This window comes from Osmerus eperlanus, chromosome 18, assembly GCF_963692335.1.
Source record: "Osmerus eperlanus chromosome 18, fOsmEpe2.1, whole genome shotgun sequence".
Taxonomy (NCBI): domain Eukaryota; kingdom Metazoa; phylum Chordata; class Actinopteri; order Osmeriformes; family Osmeridae; genus Osmerus; species Osmerus eperlanus.
Genome location: NC_085035.1, coordinates 14,043,330 through 14,057,599, shown reverse-complemented (window position 1 = coordinate 14,057,599; position 14,270 = coordinate 14,043,330). Strand labels below are relative to the sequence as shown.

The window sequence follows — 14,270 nt, the reverse complement described above, 5'->3', positions numbered from 1 at the left end:
GCAGGAGGGAGAAGATCGTGCAGGCCTGGTTGACAGGGGACAGAGAGTCAAGTGATGCAGTTAAAGTGGTTAACAAGGTGTCGGTGGCAGTGTTAGTGGGGGTGGGACGAAGAACTCGTCAATGGGGGGGGGGGGGATGTTACAATAGAGGAGAAATGGGAGGGGATAGGGAGCGGAGGTTGCGCCGGAAAGTTACAAGGGGAGGGGAGGTAGAAGGAGTTGGAGGGAGAGAGATAGAGAATTGGATAAAGTAGTGATCAGAAATATGCAGTGGGGTTACAGAGGTTAAGTCAGTGATACAGTTACGTGTCAGGATGAGGTCTAGCTGTTTGCCTGCTTGTGGGTCGCCGGTGTGCTCAGCAGCGTCAGGTCGAAGGAGGTCAGGAGAGACAAGTATAGAGTTGAACAGTATACAGAAGAACCTAAACTATGAAGAGAGCGGAATACAAGGAGAGAGAGAGAGAGAGAGAGAGAGAGAGAGAGAGAGAGAGAGAGAGAGAGAGAGAGAGAGATGAGAGAGAGAGAGAGAGAGAGAGAGAGAGAGAGAGAGAGAGAGAGAGAGAGAGAGAGAGAGAGAGAGAGAGAGAGAGAGAGAGAGAGAGAGAGAGAGAGAGAGAGAGAGAGAGAGAGAGAGAGAGAGAGAGAGAGAGAGAGAGAGAGAGAGAGAGAGGAGAGAGAGAGAGAAGAGGAGAGAGAGAGAGAGAGAGAGAGAGAGAGAGAGAAGAGAGAGAGAGAGAGAGAGAGAGAGAGAGAGAGAGAGAGAGAGAGAGAGAGAGAGAGAGAGAGAGAGAGAGAGAGAGAGAGAGAGAGAGAGAGAGAGGAGAGAGAGAGAGAGAGAGAGAGAGATAGAGAGAGAGAGAGAGAGATGAGAGAGAGAGAGAGAGAGAGAGAGAGAGAGAGAGAGATGAGAGAGAGAGAGAGAGAGAGAAGAGAGAAGAGAGAGAGAGAGAGAGAGAGAGAGAGAGAGAGAGAGAGAGAGAGAGAGAGAGAGGCTTCTGGAGAACAATGGCGAGAGTATGTTAACTAATCCTAACGAAAGTTAGGTTAAATCATTTGCACACCAAAATCAACGTAACAAATTAAATCACAATATGCCAATGTTCACAAGTAAGAAATGTAGCAATCTTGCAGTTACTGTTGTCAGTTTGAAGAATAAGAGTCAAAGTTTGTTCGTCGTTGTCAAACGGTCAGAGCAAAGGAATCTTTCGTTAAAGTTCCTGGTGGTCCAGTGAGTTGCTGATTGAGAAGGATAGGTCAGATGTGTCGCGAACACTTCCAGTGAATCCTTGCGAAAAAGCAAGGTTTGCTTGTGCGTTGGGGTTTTATAATCCTTGCGAAAGGGGGGTATCCTTTTGGAGGTGAACTCTTTGATTGGTCAGTTACTCCCCATCTGGGCGTCATCCTGAGATTCGTGTATAGGTGTGAAGTGGTTTGGTAACTCTTCAGTTATTTAAAATGTCCATGTATTGCTTATACTTCAAAATATAACAATACAACATTAATACATGGTTTAGTTTGTAGATTAAAATCATTTTTGATATCAAGATTGACTGATTTCTCATAACAGGAAAGGAAGTTACAGTAAAACATCAAATTACATCAACATAGCATTAAGGGAAAGCATACATTATAACACATCAACTACTGTCATTGAAATAGTGTCCATGAGCCATGTAGTCCTTGAAAATATGTTTGTAAATCCAACCGCAACTTGTGTAACATCCTTTATAATAAATACAATTTTGCTAAATGAAGGGCTAGACAACAAACGTTCTAATAAAATAATCACAGACTAACAACACAGAAATTAATGCATGCTATCCTCGCTGTAAGTAGGGAAAACTGGCTTGGCGCTTCTAGTGTTGAAGACAGAAATTGTACAGTCAATGATTACATCCTTACAAATTATAAACATAGCTCACGCCCCAATGCTACGGGGAGGAAAGAGCATTAGCCATAGTTACTTTTTATCAAGGTTGATCAAAGAGGTTGAGGGCTGTTTGTGTCTAAGGCCCATTTGAGGAATCCTCATGGTGCATGTCCACTGCAGCGACGTGAGCGACGTGACAACATGCTTTCCATTAATTTTCAATGGAGCCAGGCGAATCGCTTGCGTGGTGCATTGTGGGTAGCGACGCAACGCGATTCAAGCGATTCGAGTTGAGATTCTCAACTTTATGCAAATGAGGAGCGATTTTCGCTAGCGATGGCCAATCGGAGTGTTTTCTTGTTTCTTGTAACGTAGCAACCATGGTAAACATTTCTAGCTTTCAGTTTCAAAATGGAGGAGAAACTAATCGCTTGTGTGGCTGTGTACGTACCATAACACCTTTCGCCTACCCCCGACTAGTAGAAAGGGGGTAGGGTCCTTATCTCCCAGAGCAGGAGCTTCAAAGCTTCTGGCCCAGCATGGGGTTCAGAAGGTAGACCAAAATGGTCTTACAGTATGGAGACAAAGGATTTTAAGGAAGAATCAACTTTTCTGGATTTACAAAGTGCAAATCACACCCACTAACATGAGTGCATCCCCCAAATGAAAACACTCCCCCCAAATACGAGTCAACTCCCCCAAATAGGATGACACGCTCACCTCCCCCAATACAAAGACACGCTCCCCCAAATGGGAAACGACATTACATTAACTCAGAAACACATTACATTAACTCAAAACGGAAAGGGTAGGTACAACACTTCGTCGCTGAATGGATGCAGTAACTAACAATAAATTGATCGACAGAAGTACAAAATGCAATAGCCTGACAGTTACGTGCACCAGGACATTTGTTTGTCTATCGAAGCATGTAGCAAGTAGTAGGCTACTTATGCAAAAGTATAAATTGCATGTTAAACGTCAAAATCGATAGCGAAACAACCATCCTGGTCCACGTAACTGTGTCATTACCACGATGTTGATCGTTTTGGTTGGAATAAAAGAAGAAACATTGTGTTAACAATTCAGTCATGACTTGCACTACACTTTATTTTAATCAGGGACATTCCTATGAAATAATCTTAGATATGCTGTTAACGTTTCACAACATTAAAATAAGTAGCCTATGCGCACGCTAAAAACACAGTTGAAGGAAGCAGGACTTTTCAGCAAAAAATCCTAATAGTCCACAACAGAAGAACGAAATGAGTTACGTGGACCAGGATAATTGTTTGGCTATCGATTTTTACGTTTAACATGCGATATATACTTTTGCATAAGTAGCCTACTATTTGCAACATGCTTCGATAGCCAAACAAATGTCCTGCACGTAACTCTATCAGGCTATTGCATTTTGTACTTCTTTCGATCAATTTCTTGTTAGTTACTGCATCCATTCAGCGACGAAGTGTTGTACCTACCCTTTCCGTTTTGAGTGATGTGTTTCTGAGTTAATGTAATGTTGTTTCCCATTTGGGGGAGCGTGTCTTTGTATTGGGGGGAGGTGAGCAAGTCATCCTATTTGGGGGGAGTTGACTCGTATTTGGGGGGAGTGTTTTCATTTGGGGGATGCACTCATGTTAGTGGGTGTGATTTGCACTTCAGGGCCACCGTACAATGACCCGGAAGATGGATTGTCAACCACCCGCTTAGCTGTCATGCAAACCAGGTGCTGTCTGCTATTAGCATGGCTGGTCAGGGATTGTTTTCGAAAATTGTTGGTGCCTGTGTAAAAAGACTCACTTTTGTCTGCTTTAGACAGGAACATACGACAGACGACACAGTGCATCTTAGTTCCGTAAAAAAGTTGCTTCCGTTTGAGCTCATAGCTCTCCTTTGTTGCCATCTTCACTTCAGTGTCTCGCGCCAGTTGTTAAAAAATGTATTGAGATTATAGAATTGCAATTCGACAACCACTCGTCACTCACTACTCAACTCTTGATCGGCTAACGGTGCTCCCCACGAGCTGCAAAGTTATTTATGCATTTAGCAGATAGCAAAACATGCAAGCTGTTAAGTTTTACGATGCCATTTATTTTTTCCATCAATGCTTTGCAGTGGCCCGATCGGGACAGTGAGTTGCTAGTTTAACTGTCCCGACATTACTTTTTACTGGGCCATCGGGCCATCGTTATTGTCGAGCCCTGACACCTGTAAAGCGAGTTCTGGGTTAACGGGTCAGATTTTCAGTAGCACACGAGGACATCATAAACATTCAAGGGTCTGATAGATCCAGTTATCCTGGCAAAACAGTTATTGTTCTTCATTTATTGACAACATGGTCCAAGTATTGCCAAAAATCCAGAATTGTATTAGTTTGGAACTTCTAAGCTATAAGCTACAATATCTGCTTTCTCTTCTGATTATCCAGCTCTCAAATTATACATTTAGTCCTGGTTCGCTTATCGTCCATTTTTTGGGTAGTTTCTTTATGCCATTATCAGTAGAAACTGTATGATGCATTGTGCTCAGGATGCATACATTTTTCTTTGGTTTTGCCTGGTAAATCAAGAGTGAGACATTTCCAGCTCTCAGCACCTTGTTGGAAAGTCTTTCAGATTGTGCCTGTGTACAGGGGGGCATTTCTCGTCTTTTTGTATTCATTGTACCAATAATGGTGGTTTTAGTCACCAAAAGATTGTTTGCAAGTGCCAACAAGGTAAAGACATTTTCTGGCGTTATATTTTTTCCTTTCCCCAGGAAAGGCTCCACTAGACGCATCACAATATTGTCAGCTAACCGCTGACTAGCCGGCCTACTGTCATCTTTCCCTAAATAGGGTTGTGCGTTCAACATGTATTTTGTTGAAACAGAATTTTAGGCCAAATTTGTCTGGTTTATTGGCCATGTACAGTGTGAAACGACACCACGCCTTGGTAGGGAAAAGTTGTTAATCTACAGTTATGTTCTCACCGGGTGTGTAAGAAGCAATACTGTTTTTCACAAACTTATCGAATATCTCTGATATCATTGCAAATGTATCTGTCACAAGACGGGCAGCCCTTGTGTTCTTGTCATCAAAGCGCAGATGGCACGTTATCTCTGAATTTCTGTCGAGACATTGTCTCTTTGAAAATAGGATTTCCCAAGTCGGCCGACCAATAATCATCCAGTTACATGCTATTACTGCCCATAATACCTCTCGAATAAACAAGACTCACAAATACTTTTAGTTCGTCATCTGTCACTTTTCATTATTATTTTGCTCAGCTTCCGTGTATTTTCAAATGTCTGTCCATATTTCTGTGTCAAACACTTCAAACTGCTCAATGGATTTGTTATGTGTTCCTTGGCATAACATGTGGGCCCAGGGGTTTCTCTCATTATATTGCCCTCTCGCGCTCTAACCCGAAGGTTGCCAGCAGTTTGTTCAACCCATACTGTTATGTCTTTCGCCACCTCTTGAAATGTGTTCCCAGCACACTCAATTTCAGAGTCAATTACAGAATTTAGAATTCTCGCAAAATGCTATTGCAGTGTTTCCTCTAGAATTAGCAGGTCTGTCCGAACGCAATATGCTTCTGCGTCTCCGTTTACGGAGGGGCGGGCGCACGGATACGCACGGATACGGACGGATAGACTGCGTTTATGGTTCTCCGTAGGCTGTGGGTGCTGAAAACAATTCACCGCCAGAAGAGTAGGTGGCGCAACGTTTTTTTTTGTAAATCGTCGTGGAGTGTTTATTTACCTAGGTTATCGAGAAGTCGGAGCAAATTTACAAATTAGCCGTTTCATCAATAAAATACGCACATTTTCAGCAACTACACTGCCCATTTCTCGTCACATTTTAATTCAGATGCTGATTTACATGTACTGTTTAGCTGAAATATGAATTGTGAAAACTTACAGCAATGGCGGTCAAAGGATTCTGTTCGTCCTGTTTATCCCGGCAACCCCGCCCCTGACGCAAGCGATTCTTAATACTGACCAATCACAGCCAAGGGGGTCTCCGTAGCTCTCCGTCGCTCACGACGGATAGTTAGAAAATTCAGGAGGTGCACGTCGAGCTCTCCGGGGCTCTCCGAGGGCTGACGGAGAGATCGTAGAGGGCAGGGCGTTCCTCGGAGAAGAGGGCGTTCCCATGTGTCCGTTTTTCGAAAAACGCAGAAGCATATATAAGCCTTAACAATCACTGCTGATAGACGGCCTAAAATTTTGTACAGCCCTATTTCTGTGACTCTTTCCTATTACCGCCACGACAAAATTAGCATAGAGGAAACACAGGCTATTGTGAATCTAAGGATCATGACAGCCCCGTCCAGGCCTCATTTTATTAGGCTTATATTCATGAATGGGTTAGCATTAGCAAAAGTTTTGCAAACTATCAAGTCATAACGCCTATGTTTAAAAAAATATATATTACAATAGCTCCTTGATCATGTGACTTACTAATCTCAAACTAGTTTCAGAGTATCTACTAATTAGTCTTAAACACATCCATTAGATTTTCCATTTTCATATCAGGAGATTTTACATGAATGTTTCAAACATTTCCATTCTAATAGCTCCATGGTCATGTGATCTGCTGATCTCAAACTATAGTTTGAGTATCCACTAATTAGCTTTACACAGAGATTGTCCATTTTCATTGGTGATTTTATCGGATAATGACTTGTTTGACCCATGTTTGAATACATGCATTTGTTTATTAGTTATGTTTATCTGCTTTACAAAACATAGTTAATTTGCAATCTACCATTGTAAATTATTGTTGCCACTCTAAAATAATGGGACATAAGAATTGCGCTTATACCATTGTCTACACACAAATGTGTTTAAAACAAATGCACTTCGTATAATTTAATTCTTGTTATCATTTTGCACACAATTAGATATATAAACTAGAGAGGGTACAATTTCTGGGGAAATTGTGAGGTGTGCTTGCGTCGGTTGCAGATGGGTCCGTTTTTTGTGTGAAATTTTACAACTGATATTTCTGTATTTCAAATTAGCATTCATTTTTATTTATGAAGATGGCATAGATTGAAAAGCATAAATTTGTTGCTGCTCATTTACACTTCAAAATACTAAGAAGGAAGTGTAGAATGAAACGGGGTTGTCTTCTAATTTTCCTAAGTGCAAGATGGAATGGTGATAGTCTATGTTGCAGCCTCACATAGGTGAAACAGTTGCATCAAAACAAAGTTATTGGGCCATCCTGTGTAAAAATTGTCCTAACCTATATCTAACAAAGTTATCACTGGAAGTATCTTAGCTGGAATCGTGATTGAAACAGTACCCTCTGTAAACTGAAAAAATGCCCCCCAATACGTAAATAAGCTTAAAATGTATTTCTGGAAAACTAGCTAAAATAACAAGTTTACTAGAAGTATCATTATGTGTCAGTAACAACGTCCCAGTCTGAAGACTAGGGGGTCATATGATGTGACCGGCATGTGATGTCAAACGGAAAGTATGCGCGGATACAAGCAATGCGGGACAATACATTTTTACACTGACATTGTCACCAGGGGAAAGAACTTCAGAGTGTCACCTTTCAAAAGAGACCACAACCATGCATGTACTCCAATACACATTCCAAACAAAGACTCGATTGTGCTTCTTGTTTGTTAAGGTACTTCATGTCGCAAGGCATGGTGCCTGAAGATAGCTTCCGGCTCTTTCTAATAAGATCACACAACAAAGTCACAATATATCATAAAAACTCCTGTAAACTCCAAATAAAGGATTATCTAATCTAAAAACGACCTCTTCTTTGTGTGTTCTTCATATGCTTGATGGTAGACAACCAGATAAAAGGTTCTCTATAAGGACGCTGTAGCGGAGAACCATGCTGGGAGTGACTCTTGAACAGTGGAGTGTCTCTCCACTGTTTACCTGGTCAGTGGCGTCTCTAGCACTGAATCCCTGGTGGGGCACAATAAACTCTGAATAGGCATCATCCAAATCATCTATAACTACACATAGGCCTACCTACTTGCTCAATGAATCCGAACACAAACACACCTCATTAATTAAATCAGAAATGCACATAACGTAACGCAGAGTCAGGGATATGAGTGACGTCATCGACAGTGAAAGCATTTTGCACGGCATTAACACCCCAACAAAGTCCATTTTGACCTGCCACAAGGACAACAGAAGAGTGATTTTTTTTGCTTCACTAACTGTTAAAAAATATTTCCTCTTGAACTACGTTTTTTTCATTTCCAGACTGAACGATATAAAAATACTCTGGCTGGTGTGGTCCCAAACGTTTAATCTCAATTTTTTCCTCAAATGGCAAGGTGCTAAATTGACTTGTCGACTCAATTCATAATTACAGTAGTGGCTGGCCAACATACGGTAACTGAATGATCAAGGATGACAGTTTTGATTTTGGCAGCTTGCTGGGTAGCAACAACATGCCACGTTAACGTCTTGACGTATGTAATTTTATTATGTTTTATTGGCTATGTAGCCAATATGATTGTGCGCCACAGCTCATTATTGAAAGCGCGTTGCACCTGCGCACAGTGTTTTCAATTGCTCACTCTATTGCTCAATCCATCTACCTGGCTTTCCTGTGATGTTGCGCCAATGACAAACCCCCAACCCTGTGGCTACCACTGCTTAAACTGACATTCGCCAACTCCGGCCCAAGTCGAACATTTTCTTGATGTATGTATGACTATGTTCAGCCTGTATTTTGCACCTCTCTTTCACCAACTGTCTCTGGAGGAGGGGATCTCTCACTGAATGGCTCCTCCCACTGTGTCCCAACTTTTTTCTCAAATTAGTTATTCTGGGAGTTTTTCCTTGTCTTTCTTGAGGGTTTAGGTTGTTTTGAGGGGCAGTTCTATGGCCGTATGTGAAGCCCTCTGTGAGATTGCTTGTAAAAAGGGCTATACAAATATATTTGATTTGACTCACTTGGTTAAACAAATGCAGAGGGGCCGGCCCCATGCTCATGAAACAAAGACTGCACGGAGAAGTACCTTTATGCAACAGATAAGATGACAGAGACATTTGGAATGGATCGGACACTGTTGTCATATGCAGGGTTTCCCGCAGAAAATGTGTTAGTTGGGGGGGGGGGGGGGGGGGCTTTTAAAATGTTTTAATGCGTTCTGCAAAGAAGGTAGACTGGTGTTGGTCACGGTTTGGAATGAAAGGGAGAAAACAGGACAGAGTAATATCGGCGGATATCGTAGTTAAAGCGGCAGGCGTGTGTTGCTAAGGAGGCTGCCTTAGCTGCAAAGTGCTGCGGGAACCCTTGATATGTAATAAACGTGCAACTATGTTAATTTCAAAATATTACAGATTAAATAAAAAAATATACTGATGTTTTATAATGATATAATACTGATCATATCGTGCACAGCTCCACAGTGCTGTCTGGTATGCCCCAGCGTTGAATACTATTAAACATGGGTTTCTCAATTGCACTGGGTTTCCATAGCCCCTTTTACACAGAATGGGTGTTATTGTTGTACCGGCATTAAGCCGGCAGTGGAGGTAGTCACAGTGCCAATTCGACGTCTGGGTAAAAAGGAGAGCCGGCATGGCGGGAGAGTACACACTAGCAATGGCGTTGATGTCAAGCCTCTGATTCATGTAAAATCCCACACTTGATGGCATTATGCCGACTTTCTTTGTAAACAAGCAAAGCCAACATAATGACTGGTCTTTATGTCTTTACGGCAATATTGTGGAATCTCTGTATAAAAGGGGCTAATGTTAACTAATCCAGTCTTTATCCATGTCCACTTCTCTCCCGCCCAGTCTGTTTGCACTGCTGTCCAAAAAGCACAACAAGGTCCTGGAACAGGCCACGCAGTCCCTCAGGGGGCCCAGAGGGAGCGACGACAGCAATGCACTTCCCGACTATGTGAGTATGTTTACCTATGTACACAAACACACATCTGCTCCTGTTTCTGTCTGTCTATGTCTGGCGCTGTGTCTGGTCTATGTGTTAATGAAAAGGGGAGTGGTTGTCTCTGTCTGTGTCTGGGCCTGGGGAGGACTGGTCAGACATCAGGGGGTGCCTCAGCCCCTGGGTTACATTTCTGAGACAGGCTGTGGGTGTGTTAATGTGTGTGTTTGTGTGTGTTTGTGTGTGTTTGTGTGTGTTTGTGTGTGTTTGTGTGTGTTTGTATGTTCTCCAAGACATGCTGTGACTCTCTATGAGGCTGTTCGGGCACAAGGAAATTGGCCCTTTGTTTGGTTGCCTATTCCATGTTCATGTCCCCAGTTTGGTCCCAAGTGACACACATTACCCAGGACTTCAAAAAAAACCTAAGCCTTTGTTATAGATTCCAGTATCAAACTCCTCATATATAGATGATCATTTCACCCAAAGACGAGTGTTTGTCTGTAGTCTTGTGTAAGTGAGAGAGAATGCTACTTTTACTCTTAAAAGATACTGATATGACCTGGTCCGAGCCAGTTGAGACTAGATATGACACAGCTCTGGATTTCACACGGTTAGGATTCTCTATGACAGATGGAGTCAACAATAATCTTAGTCCTGTATAGGAGCATTCTGTAGTCAACACATATGTTGTTAAGGCAACATTGTGTTGAGACCGGGTGAGAACTGGCTTTACACTAGTCTATTGAATATGGGATATTGTAACTCTCTGAGGGCTGCTTATGGAATACGATTTGTAGAACACACATACAGATATATGTACATATACATAATACATGTGCTAACAGTAGATTTACTGTTCAATACTGTACAGTAGACAGCACGTCTACTGTACAATACATGTGCTAACAGTAGATCTACTCACAGCCTCTGTGTGTGTCAGGGAGGTTATCTCAGTGACAAGCTACACTTTGCCATCAGGGCTGGCAACTGATCTACCATGACTTCATGCCGCAGCCACACCCCCTTGCGGACACAGACAGCATGGGGGGAAGATGGAGGGAGGGGGGATGAATGTGGGGGTGGTTGGTCGGTAATCAAAGCTGACTCCTCACAGAAAGGGGTGGGCCACCAGGCCACCTATAGAGACACACAGGGGATCTGTCAATCCAGCTTACTGTCATACACAAACATTCATGCACGCATACTCCAGCCCCCTTCCCAGAAAGCCTTCCTCATCCCTCATCATGCATGAATGTGTGTGTTTGGAGGGTTGGTTACTCCCAACCTGGCCTGTTCTTTGTCAATGCAACACATGGCAAAAGGACAAGCTTTAATGTACTGTGTACCTAAAGGATTTTTCATCTCTCTCTCTCCCTCCATCCCCTTCTCTCTCACCGTCTCTTGCCACTTGCTCTCTTTTGTCTCTCTCCCTCTCTCTCTATTCTCCTCAATGGATGTAGGTGCAAAATAAAGCAGCTGGCTCTGACGGTGTTGTGCTTTGAGCTGCCTGAGGGGTGTGGGGTTGGGTGGGTCGTGTGCTTGTGTGACTGGAAACAATGCAATTTGGCCCAGCCCTGCTCCACTGAAAGAAAGCTAAAAGGAGGGAGGGAGAGCTAATGTGTATTTAATGTGGGATTGTCCCCCATCTATAATTGGTCTTTTAGGCAAGAGGTAGGGAGGAGGTATATAAAAAAACACTGTGGGTGTTTTCCGAATGCGTCAGTGCATCTCTACTCCACACAGACAAATACAGCTCCCGTCCCTCAGTCTGTAGGGTGTGTAGGGAGCTGGCTCTGGTTAATGTCAGGGATTAGAGGGGGTTAGGCCCTGGAGCCCCCAGGGGACAGGATGGGGCCCCTAGCCCAGACAGGGGCTGCTCTCCCCGGGGGCCGCAGCCATTCCCATCCCCCCTCAACACTCCCTCGACTGGGGGTTATCCCCATGTTTAACCTTGGATATTCTGTGTGTGTGCGCACTGATGAGAAAAGAGTAACATCTGATAAACATACACATCCTTCAGTCCCATCCCTCACCAGCCCAATGGCTCTTGTCATATGAAACACCAGGGGCCTCCTCTTGTCCTGATGCAGTCTGGGATTGTTTCCATGACATTTGTTGTTTATCACAATCCTGTAGCTTTATGTGGAGGTCAAGATACAGCTACTCCATGTCATACAGACAGTACTCTCCCTATTTTGGACTCCAGTCCTAGCTCATTAAAGGAGCCTAGAGGGAGCACAAGGGCCACAGGTGGCAGTGGATGACTTACAGGCATGCAAACAGGTCAGGGGTGGAAAAAGGTGATACGTGAAAAAGGATACGGTGAACCCCCGACCCTCTAGGGGGGTCCGGGGTCATGCTCCCCCGGAAGAAAATTTATAACATTTTAAAGTTAAACGCATGAATCTGGTGCACTTTGAGAGCAAAATTAAGAGGCTAGATCTATGTAGAATCTGTGCTCTTGTAAATAATGTCATGTTCTTTTAACCATAAAGACATTTTTTGTAAAGCATACATCATAAAAAACAATTAGACAAACAGGATTACATGTGTTGAACTACTTTAAAAAGCAAAAGTCAAAAGCATCACTTACTGTAAAGCTAACACACATCCAATAGACATCATTTTTTATATTGTATTCAAATTGTTTCTACTAGATGATGTAAGATGGGTCTGTAAACCTCTCCCCTCTCTGCCTCTGATTGGCTGTGAGCTTTAGGCATTAGGAGTGACGATTGGTTCCAGAGCCAGTTGTAAAGTTGGGAAGCACAGGTAAAATGCTGTGATGGCCACGACCCCCCCCTCCCCCCAATTAAAAAAAAAATCCAACTCATCGGATCTGCACGAATCATGTAGGTTACCCATTTTGGTTTCAAAAAGGTGTGTCTCACCTTAAGGTGAGGAGTTTGCATGCCTGGACATAACCAGCTTTGCAGGGGTTATCCTGCAGGAGTTCAGCCATTGTCAAAACACTTTATGCCAGCGTGACTTTCCTCAGCCACCTCCACCTACCTGCCTGTTTGTTTCTGTGTCCCTTTCTGCCTGCTTTTTTGTGTGCCTGCTTTTATGTCTGCCTTCTTGACTGCTCCTTGTTTGGTTGTCCGCTCCTCTCTCTCTCTCTCTCTCTCTCTCTCTCTCTCTCTCTCTCTCTCTCTCTCTCTCTCTCACTGTCTGCCTGCTTGTCTGTAGATTCTGTCTGCTTGTCTGTCTGCCTATTTGATTGCCTGCTTGTGTCCTTCCCTTTCCACCTTCATGCTAGGTCTGTTTCTGGACAGGCAGTGGGAGGGACGCTCCAGACAGTGCTCTCGACAATCCTAATGGCAGAGCCAGCCAGTCATTAAGACAGCCCTGCTGTGTCCTGGCCTTTCAGTGCAGCCTCAAAACAGCTAGTGCCCACACACAAACACAGGAGCAAGCACACACACATAGGGGCATGCTCTCACTAGGTCTCTCTCTTTCTCCTGTTCTCTATCACTCTCTCTCTACTTCTCTCTTCCTGTGTCTCCAAGCTAGGGGTGGACGGTATGAACAGTATAGAAATATACCGATATGAATTTGGCCTACGATATGGATTTTGACTATACCATGCTAACCGTGGTAGAACCTTCCAGAAATAAGATAAGTCACAGCCCCATTCACACAAGGCACAGCATAAAATTGCCGTACGTAACTTTTACTCAAATATTGCAATCAATCTACACAAACATTGCAAGAAATCTTCCGCATCCTCATAATCAGTATTGCACAGATGGAGTACCTTACCCCATCCAAATCCATCCGAGTGTGGTAGATTAGCTGCAGTGGTGCGGAATGCATTCTATTCAGACTAATGGACTAGACATTTTAAGAAAAACAAATATATTGTGATATATACCGTTACCGTCCATGCTTAAAAACGTATACAGTGATATACATTTTAGGCCTTACCACCCAGCCCTACTCCAAGCTTATTGGCGTCCAGGCCTGTAATGGCATCTACAGTTGTGTTCAAAATAATAGCAGTCCAACATGACTAACTAGATCAATCACTGTTTTTGGTAGAAATTATATTATTACATGGCAAATAGTTTACTAGTAGTTGTAGTAGAGCCAGAGAAACCAACAGACCCAACATTCATAATATAGATGCTCCTGAGTCTGTGTTATTGAATAATTAGTTGAAAGGGGCGTGTTCCAAAAAAATAGCAGTCTATAATTCAATCAGTGAGCTTATTTGTTATGTGAAGAAACAGGTGTCATTCAGGTGGCCCTTATTTATGCCAGCACATGTTGTACATGCAATTCTCTCTGAAAACCAGAGAAAGATGGGTCGTTCCAGACATTGTTCAGAAGAACAGCTTGCTTTAATCAAAACGTTGATTGGAGAGGGGAAAAGTTGTAAAAAAGTGCAGAAATTGATAGGCTGCTCAGCTAAAATTATCTCCAATGCGTTAAAATGGAAAGCAAAACCAGAGAGATGTGGAAGAAAACGGAAGACTACCATTCGAATGGATCGAACAATAGCCAGAATGGCAAAGACTCAGC

The 14,270-nt window shown here is 43.0% G+C and overlaps 1 protein-coding gene across 3 annotated transcripts in view; it reads left to right on the top strand.

The window, feature by feature from the left end:
* Positions 1–14,270, top strand: part of dym (dymeclin) — a 100,833-nt gene that overhangs the window by 73,398 nt on the left and 13,165 nt on the right. For all 3 annotated transcript variants that reach the window (XM_062484696.1, XM_062484697.1, XM_062484698.1), the window contains exon 14: positions 9,656–9,761. In XM_062484696.1, the coding sequence (XP_062340680.1) occupies positions 9,656–9,761 (106 nt within the window). The remainder of the gene's footprint in view (positions 1–9,655; positions 9,762–14,270) is intronic.